The sequence below is a fragment of the Hydractinia symbiolongicarpus genome, chromosome 9, assembly GCF_029227915.1.
Source record: "Hydractinia symbiolongicarpus strain clone_291-10 chromosome 9, HSymV2.1, whole genome shotgun sequence".
In the NCBI taxonomy this organism is placed as follows: domain Eukaryota; kingdom Metazoa; phylum Cnidaria; class Hydrozoa; order Anthoathecata; family Hydractiniidae; genus Hydractinia; species Hydractinia symbiolongicarpus.
In genome coordinates, this window is record NC_079883.1 from 7,854,881 (window position 1) to 7,871,223 (window position 16,343).

At 40.4% G+C, this 16,343-nt stretch overlaps 3 protein-coding genes and 9 non-coding genes across 12 annotated transcripts in view; 6 read left to right on the forward strand and 6 right to left on the reverse strand.

Annotated features, from left to right (window-relative positions):
• Window positions 1–1,982: 1,982 nt before the first annotated feature.
• Window positions 1,983–2,410, forward strand: LOC130657475 (late histone H2A.2.2-like). Its single transcript, XM_057460461.1, has one exon. It carries the CDS (start codon window positions 2,030–2,032, stop codon window positions 2,408–2,410), a length of 381 nt encoding a protein of 126 aa, XP_057316444.1. The 5' UTR covers window positions 1,983–2,029.
• A 197-nt stretch (window positions 2,411–2,607) lies between these two features.
• LOC130659357 (5S ribosomal RNA) lies at window positions 2,608–2,726 on the forward strand. Its single transcript, XR_008986569.1, has one exon. It is a non-coding gene; the product is annotated as a 5S ribosomal RNA (ribosomal RNA).
• Window positions 2,727–3,076: 350 nt separating this feature from the next.
• LOC130659589 (U1 spliceosomal RNA) lies at window positions 3,077–3,241 on the reverse strand. Its single transcript, XR_008986794.1, has one exon. It is a non-coding gene; the product is annotated as a U1 spliceosomal RNA (small nuclear RNA).
• A 185-nt stretch (window positions 3,242–3,426) lies between these two features.
• On the reverse strand, window positions 3,427–3,618 carry LOC130660647 (U2 spliceosomal RNA). Its single transcript, XR_008987845.1, has one exon. It is a non-coding gene; the product is annotated as a U2 spliceosomal RNA (small nuclear RNA).
• A 4,240-nt stretch (window positions 3,619–7,858) lies between these two features.
• On the forward strand, window positions 7,859–8,286 carry LOC130657472 (late histone H2A.2.2-like). Its single transcript, XM_057460458.1, has one exon. It carries the CDS (start codon window positions 7,906–7,908, stop codon window positions 8,284–8,286), a length of 381 nt encoding a protein of 126 aa, XP_057316441.1. The 5' UTR covers window positions 7,859–7,905.
• A 197-nt stretch (window positions 8,287–8,483) lies between these two features.
• LOC130659370 (5S ribosomal RNA) lies at window positions 8,484–8,602 on the forward strand. Its single transcript, XR_008986581.1, has one exon. It is a non-coding gene; the product is annotated as a 5S ribosomal RNA (ribosomal RNA).
• Window positions 8,603–8,952: 350 nt separating this feature from the next.
• LOC130659591 (U1 spliceosomal RNA) lies at window positions 8,953–9,117 on the reverse strand. The gene has a single exon (XR_008986795.1). It is a non-coding gene; the product is annotated as a U1 spliceosomal RNA (small nuclear RNA).
• Window positions 9,118–9,302: 185 nt separating this feature from the next.
• On the reverse strand, window positions 9,303–9,494 carry LOC130660648 (U2 spliceosomal RNA). The gene has a single exon (XR_008987846.1). It is a non-coding gene; the product is annotated as a U2 spliceosomal RNA (small nuclear RNA).
• A 4,173-nt stretch (window positions 9,495–13,667) lies between these two features.
• LOC130657762 (histone H2A-beta, sperm) overlaps window positions 13,668–16,343 on the forward strand; it is a 198,997-nt gene continuing 196,321 nt past the window's right edge. Inside the window, exon 1 of the mRNA XM_057460766.1 lies at window positions 13,668–14,131. Coding sequence (XP_057316749.1) covers window positions 13,785–14,131 — 347 coding nt within the window. The 5' untranslated portion in view covers window positions 13,668–13,784. The remainder of the gene's footprint in view (window positions 14,132–16,343) is intronic.
• LOC130659382 (5S ribosomal RNA) lies at window positions 14,365–14,483 on the forward strand. Its single transcript, XR_008986593.1, has one exon. It is a non-coding gene; the product is annotated as a 5S ribosomal RNA (ribosomal RNA).
• LOC130659592 (U1 spliceosomal RNA) lies at window positions 14,836–15,000 on the reverse strand. Its single transcript, XR_008986796.1, has one exon. It is a non-coding gene; the product is annotated as a U1 spliceosomal RNA (small nuclear RNA).
• Window positions 15,186–15,377, reverse strand: LOC130660649 (U2 spliceosomal RNA). Its single transcript, XR_008987847.1, has one exon. It is a non-coding gene; the product is annotated as a U2 spliceosomal RNA (small nuclear RNA).

A 16,343-nucleotide genomic window follows, 5' to 3' on the forward strand; every position in this document is an offset into this window, starting at 1 on the left:
CTCCAGTAGATTTACGTGCAGTTTGCTTTGTACGAGCCATATTTTAAGAAGTCGATGTAGTACGGATACACAAGACGGTCTAAAATGCACTATCGCGCCAAAGTTTTATTTCTCATATTGATTGACAGCTAAGGTTCAAAACAAACCATTTGATTGGTGCTAAGAAAGTAATTTCTGATTGGCTGCATAATGACATTACGCTCATTACTTTAACATTTTTATAAAATCTGTGTTTTTTGGCTACGGGAAAACGGCTGTATCTTCTGATACACAAAAGCTTTTGACTTTTTTTTTTTTTAGTAAGTAGCAGAAGGTTTGGCGAATTCCAACGATGCCAAATTTATTGCCTTACTGAAACATTAAGACCACGAATTTTTAAAAAAACTACAGTTTTACTTAAAAAAATGTACAAAATGTTCGGAACATTTTGTAATGACGCAACTCTATTGGTTAATTAGGGTGTTTCCACGAGCAGTAGGTAATTTTATGGCCTCTTTTTAAAGCTGTCTGAATTCTGTTAACTCAAACGTTGTTTTTGTACTCGTTCTGTACGCAACTATATCAATATGTCTGGACGCGGAAAAGGAGGTAAAGGATTGGGAAAAGGAGGTGCTAAACGTCACCGAAAAATTCTTCGTGATAACATTCAGGGAATCACAAAACCTGCTATTCGACGTCTTGCTCGACGAGGTGGTGTCAAACGTATCTCTGGCCTTATCTATGAGGAAACCAGAGGTGTACTGAAGGTTTTCTTAGAGAATGTTATTCGTGATGCTGTAACCTACACAGAGCACGCTAAACGCAAGACCGTTACCGCTATGGATGTTGTTTATGCCTTAAAACGTCAAGGAAGAACTCTTTACGGATTCGGAGGTTAAGCGTTGTCATTGCTCAACAAAAACGGCTATTTTTATAGCCACAAATCTTTTAAAACATTACTTTGTGCACGCTTCCAAATTACACAATGTGTAAAGTCTTGTCACAGTTACATTTATTGCTATACGATACTATGTCATATATGACACAAAAAAAATTTAGAAATACTTTGTAGGGTTAATTTGCCTGGGAGTGTTTCCGTGAAAAGCTGGGTTAAGTTAAATGTAAGCAATAACATGGATCAATGTACTTGTCTTTTCTGCAAGTACAGCTAATAATACGTATGAAAAGTGAAGCTAATCCACACACACACATGGGGAAGTATTTTAAATGTAGGCTAGTGTTCTTAAGCACATTATTTAGAAGTTTTATTAACTTCGGTTAACTTGTAGTGACGCCAAGTAAATGTTTTTTTAAAGATGTGTGGTCTTAAAAAAGACCGTTTGTGTTTGGTAGACGTTGGTTTACTTGCTGCTTGTGTATTTTGTGACGGCTTTTGTTCCTTCACTGACTGCGTGTTTTGCAAGTTCTCCAGGCAAGAGAAGACGTACTGCGGTTTGAATTTCACGAGAAGAGATGGTCGACTTTTTGTTTTGAAGAGCCAAACGCGAAGCTTCGGAAGCAATGCGCTCAAAGATGTCGTTGACAAATGAGTTCATGATGCTCATAGCTTTGCTTGAAACTCCGACATCTGGGTGAACTTGTTTCAAAACATTGTAGATGTAAATAGCATAACTTTCCTTTCTCTTTCTCTTGCGTTTCTTTTCACCAGTTCCACCAATCTTTCCTCCTTTTTTGCCGGCTCTTTTTTCACCTTTCTTGGCTACTTTAGGTGCCTGTTTTCCTCCTTTAGCTGCTGCGTCAGACATGGTTAAAAATTTTTGCTACTTAACTTGTAAATAAGCATTAAACTGCAAGTCAAAACTTTTTGTTTATAAGTAAAAAAATCGGATCGAATTCGATCCGAAAACGCCGATACGCAATTTAATTGGTTAAAAAAAAAATCTTTTGTTTAATACTTAATTATGATTGGTTAAAAAAACATGATTTCGATCCTATTTTTATGATGAAAAAACGAGTAAAGTTTATTTCGTTAACACTTACGTTAAATATTCGTACGTTTTTGTATTAACTTACAAATCAAATCGCAGTTATGTCTGGACGTGGAAAAGGTGGAAAAGCTAAGGCTAAAGCCAAGACAAGATCCTCAAGAGCTGGACTTCAATTTCCAGTCGGTAGAGTGCATAGATTCCTTCGTAGAGGGCACTATGCTAACCGAATTGGATCTGGAGCACCAGTTTACTTAGCAGCCGTCTTGGAATATTTATCTGCTGAGATATTGGAGTTGGCTGGTAACGCAGCAAGAGACAACAAAAAAGCTAGGATTATTCCAAGACATTTACAATTGGCTGTTCGTAATGATGAAGAATTAAACAAACTTTTGAGCGGTGTAACCATTGCAGCTGGTGGTGTTTTGCCAAACATTCAAGCTGTCTTACTCCCAAAGAAGAACGACAAAGGACAGAAGAAGTAAACCGCTACACTCAGAAAACAACGGCTATTTTTATAGCCACACATCTTTAAAAAAACATTGTTTTTTTCACAAAACTATAACCTTAAAGTCTAATAGATAATCCATGCATACGCCTTGTCCTAAGTAACTCAAAGAAATTAAATAAAAAAATTTGATCACAACGTCAAAATAAATTGCACGTATTTGCCCCTACTAATGTCTACGGCCATACCACGATGAACACACCCGTTCTCGTCTGATCACGGAAGTTAAGCATCGTCGGGCCGGGATAGTACTTGGATGGGGGACCGCCTGGGAACTCCCGGTGTCGTAGGCTTTTCATTTTCATTTGTTGCCTTTTCATTTCAATGGTGCTGTGATATATTTCTTGTTATAACAATTAAGGAACGTGGCGGTTGTTGAAAGTGTTTCCTATGACATTTTCCTACGACATTTTCAGGTGATAGTACGAGAAAAAAGAGCTTTCAAATGCATACAAACTCGATCTATTGCCGATCATCCAATAACCCTGACGGAATGGCAAATAAAATAAAATTCCGCCGCCTTCCGAGGACTTATATCGCAATCACGTTTCGTAACAGCCAAGCGAGGTTTTACCTTAGCGTTTAAGTCACCACCGACATTTGGCCGCGCAACTTTTCTAAGCTCATTCATTTTGACTTAAGGAGGGGGCGAGCGCGGACGCAGGCCCCCACTACCAGAAATTGTACGGTCGAGTTACTGACGTTTGCAGTAATCGCAGAGGTCAGCCCAAGCGTAGTGCAATGCAAGAGCCTCACTCTGGAAGAAAACCCTCATTGATCAGTCTTTACTTCCCCGTCAGGTAAGTATGAGTTGGAACTGCACCGTAGCATGAGGGTACCCTTCAAAGTTTGTTAATGCTTGTGGCTTGAGTGTGTTATAAACTGCCGTGTCGCGGGGCATAGGCTGTATTCTCCCCCAGTGTACGCGTTTTGTTCCCGCCGTAGACTATGCAGAGTGCCGTCGGAAAGAGGACTGCTATTATTCTTTTATTGCTTATGTGGGCCGCCATCGGTAATAGTGCAACACCAAGGCAACCCGTGGTCACGGCGTGAATGAATCCACCTCCATGACCCAAGGCCAAAAATCAGATTAATATACTGACCATTCAGAGAATGGCCTACCAGATATTAAACTGATAAGAACAGATACTACACTTGATCTTAGCCATTAGGCCGAGAAGCGATAAAGAACAAGCGTTGCCATGATAGGCATCGTCCACACACCGTAACTGCTTGTGGAGCATGTCACGTTACTGTAAAGCTTACAACTGTCACCGCGTACGGATGGACGGCGACATAGTAAAAATCACGGCTGTTGATTTAGCCGTAGGATGGAGAGCGACTGTAGCGAGTGGATGGTAACTTACATGAATGCTAACAAAGGCGACGATACTAAGTGCGTGATATTACTTTCCAATATGACTGCGTACATTCCGTTTATCAACGCATTACGCCAGAACGTGCGCGCGCGTTACACAGTAGACCATGCAGCCGAAATGCGACAGTGCGACCCTGCCAGGAGTCGAACCTGGAATCCCCTGATTCGTAGTCAGATGCCTTATCCATTGGGCCACAGGGCGATGCTTATGACTTCGCCCCATCGTTATTTTGGCTTGCGCATTCGTTTTACTTACGACAGAATTCTTCGTGTTTGTAGCCATGAAAGAAAGGGACTTCTGTGAGTGAATTTTTTTACTGTGGTCTAATAAAAAAGTCGAAACGCAGTGCCCAATATATGAATTGCTCCTAATAGCCGGAAACAGGCCGTGTCGATGATGTAGGCCGACATACGCAACGCAAACCAAAGAACGCTTTATGAAAATCCTAACACGGGCGCGGAAGAAGCCCAAATTAACAGAGTAGATGTAATGCTGAAGACCTCAAACTCCAGCAGCTTCTCTTTCAGACTATTGCGTCGTGCTACAAATAAAAATTAACATGCTTTCGCATAGTCGCGGCTCCCAAAACGGACATTATACGATGTACAGAAACACACATTTCTGTTTTCGCGCCAAATCAATTCCCGGGAGTGGTACTTTTACGTCCGCATACTTCGCACCGTCTTAAATTATATCTCATTTACACGGTAATGTTTAGTATACTTCTACTGTGATAACAAGCATCGTTTATCGTTGGATTGTTGTAAGAAAACATTAAAAATGAGTGAAGCAGCTTCTCCAAAGAAAATCGCACCCAAGAAGAAACCTGCTGCAAAGAAGACAGCTGATCACCCTAAATATGTGGACATGATCAAGGCTGCTATCGCTACCCTAAAGGAACGCGGTGGTTCATCTCGCCAAGCTATTACAAAATATATTCATGCAAATTACAAAGTTGCTGAAAACTCAGATCATCATCTGAAAATGGCTCTTAAACGAGGAGTAACATCAGGCGATTTGATTCAAACTAAAGGCACTGGTGCTTCTGGATCATTCAAGCTAGGTCAGGTAAAAAAAGAAAAACCTAAGAAAAAGGCCGCAGCAAAAAAGCCAACGGCAAAGAAGCCTACTGCAAAGAAAAGTACACCAAAAAAGAAGCCAGCAAAGAAGAGCACGCCAAAGAAAGCAGCAAAGAAGCCTGCCACAAAGAAAGCCTCGGCTAAGAAACCAGCAGCTAAGAAACCCACAAAGAAGCCTGTTGCTAAAAAACCTGCAGCAAAGAAGGTCAAAAAGACTCCCAAAAAGGCAGCAAAGAAGACCGCAAAAAAATAATTTGTGTGTATCTGGCTATTACATTAACAAACGGCTATTTTTATAGCCACACATTTACAAAAAAACATTATCTTGGTACAAAGTTAAACTTGTTTAAGTCACTTAAACAGTTAAAAAAGAGTAATTTTAAGATTAGATTCCCTAAGTTTAAGTATTTTCGTTTTTAAATTTCTTATTTTCTTGCTTTTACTTTTCTTGCCCTTCATATTTTTAACATTGTCAAACTTTATGTAGCATAAAATTTTTATGTAGCATAAAATTTAAACAGAAAGCAGAACAAAGTTTGATATAAAAAGCTAGCCGTAATATTTTTTATGGATGTGTGGCTATAAAAATAGCCGTTTTTTGTTTGGTAAGATGCTTAGGCACGTTCCCCACGAATTCTTCTTGCCAACTGGATGTCTTTAGGCATGATTGTAACTCGTTTTGCGTGAATGGCACACAAGTTAGTATCCTCGAACAAGCCAACAAGGTACGCTTCAGAAGCCTCTTGCAGAGCCATAACGGCTGTGCTCTGGAATCGCAGATCTGTTTTGAAGTCCTGAGCAATTTCTCGCACAAGACGCTGGAAAGGCAACTTGCGGATCAAGAGCTCGGTTGACTTCTGGTATCTTCTGATTTCTCTGAGAGCAACTGTACCAGGTCTGTAACGATGTGGTTTTTTCACTCCTCCAGTAGCTGGTGCGCTTTTCCTCGCAGCTTTAGTGGCGAGTTGTTTTCGTGGAGCCTTTCCTCCAGTAGATTTACGTGCAGTTTGCTTTGTACGAGCCATATTTTAAGAAGTCGATGTAGTACGGATACACAAGACGGTCTAAAATGCACTATCGCGCCAAAGTTTTATTTCTCATATTGATTGACAGCTAAGGTTCAAAACAAACCATTTGATTGGTGCTAAGAAAGTAATTTCTGATTGGCTGCATAATGACATTACGCTCATTACTTTAACATTTTTATAAAATCTGTGTTTTTTGGCTACGGGAAAACGGCTGTATCTTCTGATACACAAAAGCTTTTGACTTTTTTTTTTTTTAGTAAGTAGCAGAAGGTTTGGCGAATTCCAACGATGCCAAATTTATTGCCTTACTGAAACATTAAGACCACGAATTTTTAAAAAAACTACAGTTTTACTTAAAAAAATGTACAAAATGTTCGGAACATTTTGTAATGACGCAACTCTATTGGTTAATTAGGGTGTTTCCACGAGCAGTAGGTAATTTTATGGCCTCTTTTTAAAGCTGTCTGAATTCTGTTAACTCAAACGTTGTTTTTGTACTCGTTCTGTACGCAACTATATCAATATGTCTGGACGCGGAAAAGGAGGTAAAGGATTGGGAAAAGGAGGTGCTAAACGTCACCGAAAAATTCTTCGTGATAACATTCAGGGAATCACAAAACCTGCTATTCGACGTCTTGCTCGACGAGGTGGTGTCAAACGTATCTCTGGCCTTATCTATGAGGAAACCAGAGGTGTACTGAAGGTTTTCTTAGAGAATGTTATTCGTGATGCTGTAACCTACACAGAGCACGCTAAACGCAAGACCGTTACCGCTATGGATGTTGTTTATGCCTTAAAACGTCAAGGAAGAACTCTTTACGGATTCGGAGGTTAAGCGTTGTCATTGCTCAACAAAAACGGCTATTTTTATAGCCACAAATCTTTTAAAACATTACTTTGTGCACGCTTCCAAATTACACAATGTGTAAAGTCTTGTCACAGTTACATTTATTGCTATACGATACTATGTCATATATGACACAAAAAAAATTTAGAAATACTTTGTAGGGTTAATTTGCCTGGGAGTGTTTCCGTGAAAAGCTGGGTTAAGTTAAATGTAAGCAATAACATGGATCAATGTACTTGTCTTTTCTGCAAGTACAGCTAATAATACGTATGAAAAGTGAAGCTAATCCACACACACACATGGGGAAGTATTTTAAATGTAGGCTAGTGTTCTTAAGCACATTATTTAGAAGTTTTATTAACTTCGGTTAACTTGTAGTGACGCCAAGTAAATGTTTTTTTAAAGATGTGTGGTCTTAAAAAAGACCGTTTGTGTTTGGTAGACGTTGGTTTACTTGCTGCTTGTGTATTTTGTGACGGCTTTTGTTCCTTCACTGACTGCGTGTTTTGCAAGTTCTCCAGGCAAGAGAAGACGTACTGCGGTTTGAATTTCACGAGAAGAGATGGTCGACTTTTTGTTTTGAAGAGCCAAACGCGAAGCTTCGGAAGCAATGCGCTCAAAGATGTCGTTGACAAATGAGTTCATGATGCTCATAGCTTTGCTTGAAACTCCGACATCTGGGTGAACTTGTTTCAAAACATTGTAGATGTAAATAGCATAACTTTCCTTTCTCTTTCTCTTGCGTTTCTTTTCACCAGTTCCACCAATCTTTCCTCCTTTTTTGCCGGCTCTTTTTTCACCTTTCTTGGCTACTTTAGGTGCCTGTTTTCCTCCTTTAGCTGCTGCGTCAGACATGGTTAAAAATTTTTGCTACTTAACTTGTAAATAAGCATTAAACTGCAAGTCAAAACTTTTTGTTTATAAGTAAAAAAATCGGATCGAATTCGATCCGAAAACGCCGATACGCAATTTAATTGGTTAAAAAAAAAATCTTTTGTTTAATACTTAATTATGATTGGTTAAAAAAACATGATTTCGATCCTATTTTTATGATGAAAAAACGAGTAAAGTTTATTTCGTTAACACTTACGTTAAATATTCGTACGTTTTTGTATTAACTTACAAATCAAATCGCAGTTATGTCTGGACGTGGAAAAGGTGGAAAAGCTAAGGCTAAAGCCAAGACAAGATCCTCAAGAGCTGGACTTCAATTTCCAGTCGGTAGAGTGCATAGATTCCTTCGTAGAGGGCACTATGCTAACCGAATTGGATCTGGAGCACCAGTTTACTTAGCAGCCGTCTTGGAATATTTATCTGCTGAGATATTGGAGTTGGCTGGTAACGCAGCAAGAGACAACAAAAAAGCTAGGATTATTCCAAGACATTTACAATTGGCTGTTCGTAATGATGAAGAATTAAACAAACTTTTGAGCGGTGTAACCATTGCAGCTGGTGGTGTTTTGCCAAACATTCAAGCTGTCTTACTCCCAAAGAAGAACGACAAAGGACAGAAGAAGTAAACCGCTACACTCAGAAAACAACGGCTATTTTTATAGCCACACATCTTTAAAAAAACATTGTTTTTTTCACAAAACTATAACCTTAAAGTCTAATAGATAATCCATGCATACGCCTTGTCCTAAGTAACTCAAAGAAATTAAATAAAAAAATTTGATCACAACGTCAAAATAAATTGCACGTATTTGCCCCTACTAATGTCTACGGCCATACCACGATGAACACACCCGTTCTCGTCTGATCACGGAAGTTAAGCATCGTCGGGCCGGGATAGTACTTGGATGGGGGACCGCCTGGGAACTCCCGGTGTCGTAGGCTTTTCATTTTCATTTGTTGCCTTTTCATTTCAATGGTGCTGTGATATATTTCTTGTTATAACAATTAAGGAACGTGGCGGTTGTTGAAAGTGTTTCCTATGACATTTTCCTACGACATTTTCAGGTGATAGTACGAGAAAAAAGAGCTTTCAAATGCATACAAACTCGATCTATTGCCGATCATCCAATAACCCTGACGGAATGGCAAATAAAATAAAATTCCGCCGCCTTCCGAGGACTTATATCGCAATCACGTTTCGTAACAGCCAAGCGAGGTTTTACCTTAGCGTTTAAGTCACCACCGACATTTGGCCGCGCAACTTTTCTAAGCTCATTCATTTTGACTTAAGGAGGGGGCGAGCGCGGACGCAGGCCCCCACTACCAGAAATTGTACGGTCGAGTTACTGACGTTTGCAGTAATCGCAGAGGTCAGCCCAAGCGTAGTGCAATGCAAGAGCCTCACTCTGGAAGAAAACCCTCATTGATCAGTCTTTACTTCCCCGTCAGGTAAGTATGAGTTGGAACTGCACCGTAGCATGAGGGTACCCTTCAAAGTTTGTTAATGCTTGTGGCTTGAGTGTGTTATAAACTGCCGTGTCGCGGGGCATAGGCTGTATTCTCCCCCAGTGTACGCGTTTTGTTCCCGCCGTAGACTATGCAGAGTGCCGTCGGAAAGAGGACTGCTATTATTCTTTTATTGCTTATGTGGGCCGCCATCGGTAATAGTGCAACACCAAGGCAACCCGTGGTCACGGCGTGAATGAATCCACCTCCATGACCCAAGGCCAAAAATCAGATTAATATACTGACCATTCAGAGAATGGCCTACCAGATATTAAACTGATAAGAACAGATACTACACTTGATCTTAGCCATTAGGCCGAGAAGCGATAAAGAACAAGCGTTGCCATGATAGGCATCGTCCACACACCGTAACTGCTTGTGGAGCATGTCACGTTACTGTAAAGCTTACAACTGTCACCGCGTACGGATGGACGGCGACATAGTAAAAATCACGGCTGTTGATTTAGCCGTAGGATGGAGAGCGACTGTAGCGAGTGGATGGTAACTTACATGAATGCTAACAAAGGCGACGATACTAAGTGCGTGATATTACTTTCCAATATGACTGCGTACATTCCGTTTATCAACGCATTACGCCAGAACGTGCGCGCGCGTTACACAGTAGACCATGCAGCCGAAATGCGACAGTGCGACCCTGCCAGGAGTCGAACCTGGAATCCCCTGATTCGTAGTCAGATGCCTTATCCATTGGGCCACAGGGCGATGCTTATGACTTCGCCCCATCGTTATTTTGGCTTGCGCATTCGTTTTACTTACGACAGAATTCTTCGTGTTTGTAGCCATGAAAGAAAGGGACTTCTGTGAGTGAATTTTTTTACTGTGGTCTAATAAAAAAGTCGAAACGCAGTGCCCAATATATGAATTGCTCCTAATAGCCGGAAACAGGCCGTGTCGATGATGTAGGCCGACATACGCAACGCAAACCAAAGAACGCTTTATGAAAATCCTAACACGGGCGCGGAAGAAGCCCAAATTAACAGAGTAGATGTAATGCTGAAGACCTCAAACTCCAGCAGCTTCTCTTTCAGACTATTGCGTCGTGCTACAAATAAAAATTAACATGCTTTCGCATAGTCGCGGCTCCCAAAACGGACATTATACGATGTACAGAAACACACATTTCTGTTTTCGCGCCAAATCAATTCCCGGGAGTGGTACTTTTACGTCCGCATACTTCGCACCGTCTTAAATTATATCTCATTTACACGGTAATGTTTAGTATACTTCTACTGTGATAACAAGCATCGTTTATCGTTGGATTGTTGTAAGAAAACATTAAAAATGAGTGAAGCAGCTTCTCCAAAGAAAATCGCACCCAAGAAGAAACCTGCTGCAAAGAAGACAGCTGATCACCCTAAATATGTGGACATGATCAAGGCTGCTATCGCTACCCTAAAGGAACGCGGTGGTTCATCTCGCCAAGCTATTACAAAATATATTCATGCAAATTACAAAGTTGCTGAAAACTCAGATCATCATCTGAAAATGGCTCTTAAACGAGGAGTAACATCAGGCGATTTGATTCAAACTAAAGGCACTGGTGCTTCTGGATCATTCAAGCTAGGTCAGGTAAAAAAAGAAAAACCTAAGAAAAAGGCCGCAGCAAAAAAGCCAACGGCAAAGAAGCCTACTGCAAAGAAAAGTACACCAAAAAAGAAGCCAGCAAAGAAGAGCACGCCAAAGAAAGCAGCAAAGAAGCCTGCCACAAAGAAAGCCTCGGCTAAGAAACCAGCAGCTAAGAAACCCACAAAGAAGCCTGTTGCTAAAAAACCTGCAGCAAAGAAGGTCAAAAAGACTCCCAAAAAGGCAGCAAAGAAGACCGCAAAAAAATAATTTGTGTGTATCTGGCTATTACATTAACAAACGGCTATTTTTATAGCCACACATTTACAAAAAAACATTATCTTGGTACAAAGTTAAACTTGTTTAAGTCACTTAAACAGTTAAAAAAGAGTAATTTTAAGATTAGATTCCCTAAGTTTAAGTATTTTCGTTTTTAAATTTCTTATTTTCTTGCTTTTACTTTTCTTGCCCTTCATATTTTTAACATTGTCAAACTTTATGTAGCATAAAATTTTTATGTAGCATAAAATTTAAACAGAAAGCAGAACAAAGTTTGATATAAAAAGCTAGCCGTAATATTTTTTATGGATGTGTGGCTATAAAAATAGCCGTTTTTTGTTTGGTAAGATGCTTAGGCACGTTCCCCACGAATTCTTCTTGCCAACTGGATGTCTTTAGGCATGATTGTAACTCGTTTTGCGTGAATGGCACACAAGTTAGTATCCTCGAACAAGCCAACAAGGTACGCTTCAGAAGCCTCTTGCAGAGCCATAACGGCTGTGCTCTGGAATCGCAGATCTGTTTTGAAGTCCTGAGCAATTTCTCGCACAAGACGCTGGAAAGGCAACTTGCGGATCAAGAGCTCGGTTGACTTCTGGTATCTTCTGATTTCTCTGAGAGCAACTGTACCAGGTCTGTAACGATGTGGTTTTTTCACTCCTCCAGTAGCTGGTGCGCTTTTCCTCGCAGCTTTAGTGGCGAGTTGTTTTCGTGGAGCCTTTCCTCCAGTAGATTTACGTGCAGTTTGCTTTGTACGAGCCATATTTTAAGAAGTCGATGTAGTACGGATACACAAGACGGTCTAAAATGCACTATCGCGCCAAAGTTTTATTTCTCATATTGATTGACAGCTAAGGTTCAAAACAAACCATTTGATTGGTGCTAAGAAAGTAATTTCTGATTGGCTGCATAATGACATTACGCTCATTACTTTAACATTTTTATAAAATCTGTGTTTTTTGGCTACGGGAAAACGGCTGTATCTTCTGATACACAAAAGCTTTTGACTTTTTTTTTTTTTAGTAAGTAGCAGAAGGTTTGGCGAATTCCAACGATGCCAAATTTATTGCCTTACTGAAACATTAAGACCACGAATTTTTAAAAAAACTACAGTTTTACTTAAAAAAAATGTACAAAATGTTCGGAACATTTTGTAATGACGCAACTCTATTGGTTAATTAGGGTGTTTCCACGAGCAGTAGGTAATTTTATGGCCTCTTTTTAAAGCTGTCTGAATTCTGTTAACTCAAACGTTGTTTTTGTACTCGTTCTGTACGCAACTATATCAATATGTCTGGACGCGGAAAAGGAGGTAAAGGATTGGGAAAAGGAGGTGCTAAACGTCACCGAAAAATTCTTCGTGATAACATTCAGGGAATCACAAAACCTGCTATTCGACGTCTTGCTCGACGAGGTGGTGTCAAACGTATCTCTGGCCTTATCTATGAGGAAACCAGAGGTGTACTGAAGGTTTTCTTAGAGAATGTTATTCGTGATGCTGTAACCTACACAGAGCACGCTAAACGCAAGACCGTTACCGCTATGGATGTTGTTTATGCCTTAAAACGTCAAGGAAGAACTCTTTACGGATTCGGAGGTTAAGCGTTGTCATTGCTCAACAAAAACGGCTATTTTTATAGCCACAAATCTTTTAAAACATTACTTTGTGCACGCTTCCAAATTACACAATGTGTAAAGTCTTGTCACAGTTACATTTATTGCTATACGATACTATGTCATATATGACACAAAAAAAATTTAGAAATACTTTGTAGGGTTAATTTGCCTGGGAGTGTTTCCGTGAAAAGCTGGGTTAAGTTAAATGTAAGCAATAACATGGATCAATGTACTTGTCTTTTCTGCAAGTACAGCTAATAATACGTATGAAAAGTGAAGCTAATCCACACACACACATGGGGAAGTATTTTAAATGTAGGCTAGTGTTTCTTAAGCACATTATTTAGAAGTTTTATTAACTTCGGTTAACTTGTAGTGACGCCAAGTAAATGTTTTTTTAAAGATGTGTGGTCTTAAAAAAGACCGTTTGTGTTTGGTAGACGTTGGTTTACTTGCTGCTTGTGTATTTTGTGACGGCTTTTGTTCCTTCACTGACTGCGTGTTTTGCAAGTTCTCCAGGCAAGAGAAGACGTACTGCGGTTTGAATTTCACGAGAAGAGATGGTCGACTTTTTGTTTTGAAGAGCCAAACGCGAAGCTTCGGAAGCAATGCGCTCAAAGATGTCGTTGACAAATGAGTTCATGATGCTCATAGCTTTGCTTGAAACTCCGACATCTGGGTGAACTTGTTTCAAAACATTGTAGATGTAAATAGCATAACTTTCCTTTCTCTTTCTCTTGCGTTTCTTTTCACCAGTTCCACCAATCTTTCCTCCTTTTTTGCCGGCTCTTTTTTCACCTTTCTTGGCTACTTTAGGTGCCTGTTTTCCTCCTTTAGCTGCTGCGTCAGGACATGGTTAAAAATTTTTGCTACTTAACTTGTAAATAAGCATTAAACTGCAAGTCAAAACTTTTTGTTTATAAGTAAAAAAATCGGATCGAATTCGATCCGAAAACGCCGATACGCAATTTAATTGGTTAAAAAAAAAATCTTTTGTTTAATACTTAATTATGATTGGTTAAAAAAACATGATTTCGATCCTATTTTTATGATGAAAAAACGAGTAAAGTTTATTTCGTTAACACTTACGTTAAATATTCGTACGTTTTTGTATTAACTTACAAATCAAATCGCAGTTATGTCTGGACGTGGAAAAGGTGGAAAAGCTAAGGCTAAAGCCAAGACAAGATCCTCAAGAGCTGGACTTCAATTTCCAGTCGGTAGAGTGCATAGATTCCTTCGTAGAGGGCACTATGCTAACCGAATTGGATCTGGAGCACCAGTTTACTTAGCAGCCGTCTTGGAATATTTATCTGCTGAGATATTGGAGTTGGCTGGTAACGCAGCAAGAGACAACAAAAAAGCTAGGATTATTCCAAGACATTTACAATTGGCTGTTCGTAATGATGAAGAATTAAACAAACTTTTGAGCGGTGTAACCATTGCAGCTGGTGGTGTTTTGCCAAACATTCAAGCTGTCCTTACTCCCAAAGAAGAACGACAAAGGACAGAAGAAGTAAACCGCTACACTCAGAAAACAACGGCTATTTTTATAGCCACACATCTTTAAAAAAAACATTGTTTTTTTCACAAAACTATAACCTTAAAGTCTAATAGATAATCCATGCATACGCCTTGTCCTAAGTAACTCAAAGAAATTAAATAAAAAAATTTGATCACAACGTCAAAATAAATTGCACGTATTTGCCCCTACTAATGTCTACGGCCATACCACGATGAACACACCCGTTCTCGTCTGATCACGGAAGTTAAGCATCGTCGGGCCGGGATAGTACTTGGATGGGGGACCGCCTGGGAACTCCCGGTGTCGTAGGCTTTTCATTTCATTTGTTGCCTTTTCATTTCAATGGTGCTGTGATATATTTCTTGTTATAACAATTAAGGAACGTGGCGGTTGTTGAAAGTGTTTTCCTATGACATTTTCCTACGACATTTTCAGGTGATAGTACGAGAAAAAAGAGCTTTCAAAATGCATACAAACTCGATCTATTGCCGATCATCCAATAACCCTGACGGAATGGCAAATAAAATAAAATTCCGCCGCCTTCCGAGGACTTATATCGCAATCACGTTTCGTAACAGCCAAGCGAGGTTTTTACCTTAGCGTTTAAGTCACCACCGACATTTGGCCGCGCAACTTTTCTAAGCTCATTCATTTTGACTTAAGGAGGGGGCGAGCGCGGACGCAGGCCCCCACTACCAGAAATTGTACGGTCGAGTTACTGACGTTTGCAGTAATCGCAGAGGTCAGCCCAAGCGTAGTGCAATGCAAGAGCCTCACTCTGGAAGAAAACCCTCATTGATCAGTCTTTACTTCCCCGTCAGGTAAGTATGAGTTGGAACTGCACCGTAGCATGAGGGTACCCTTCAAAGTTTGTTAATGCTTGTGGCTTGAGTGTGTTATAAACTGCCGTGTCGCGGGGCATAGGCTGTATTCTCCCCCAGTGTACGCGTTTTGTTCCCGCCGTAGACTATGCAGAGTGCCGTCGGAAAGAGGACTGCTATTATTCTTTTATTGCTTATGTGGGCCGCCATCGGTAATAGTGCAACACCAAGGCAACCCGTGGTCACGGCGTGAATGAATCCACCTCCATGACCCAAGGCCAAAAATCAGATTAATATACTGACCATTCAGAGAATGGCCTACCAGATATTAAACTGATAAGAACAGATACTACACTTGATCTTAGCCATTAGGCCGAGAAGCGATAAAGAACAAGCGTTGCCATGATAGGCATCGTCCACACACCGTAAACTGCTTGTGGAGCATGTCACGTTACTGTAAAGCTTACAACTGTCACCGCGTACGGATGGACGGCGACATAGTAAAAATCACGGCTGTTGATTTAGCCGTAGGATGGAGAGCGACTGTAGCGAGTGGATGGTAACTTACATGAATGCTAACAAAGGCGACGATACTAAGTGCGTGATATTACTTTCCAATATGACTGCGTACATTCCGTTTATCAACGCATTACGCCAGAACGTGCGCGCGCGTTACACAGTAGACCATGCAGCCGAAATGCGACAGTGCGACCCTGCCAGGAGTCGAACCTGGAAATCCCCTGATTTCGTAGTCAGATGCCTTATCCATTGGGCCACAGGGCGATGCTTATGACTTCGCCCCATCGTTATTTTGGCTTGCGCATTCGTTTTACTTACGACAGAATTCTTCGTGTTTGTAGCCATGAAAGAAAGGGGACTTCTGTGAGTGAATTTTTTTACTGTGGTCTAATAAAAAAAGTCGAAACGCAGTGCCCAATATATGAATTGCTCCTAATAGCCGGAAACAGGCCGTGTCGATGATGTAGGCCGACATACGCAACGCAAACCAAAGAACGCTTTATGAAAATCCTAACACGGGCGCGGAAGAAGCCCAAATTAACAGAGTAGATGTAATGCTGAAGACCTCAAACTCCAGCAGCTTCTCTTTCAGACTATTGCGTCGTGCTACAAATAAAAATTAACATGCTTTCGCATAGTCGCGGCTCCCCAAAACGGACATTATACGATGTACAGAAACACACATTTTCTGTTTTCGCGCCAAATCAATTCCCGGGAGTGGTACTTTTACGTCCGCATACTTCGCACCGTCTTAAATTATATCTCATTTACACGGTAATGTTTAGTATACTTCTACTGTGATAACAAGCATCGTTTATCGTTGGATTGTTGT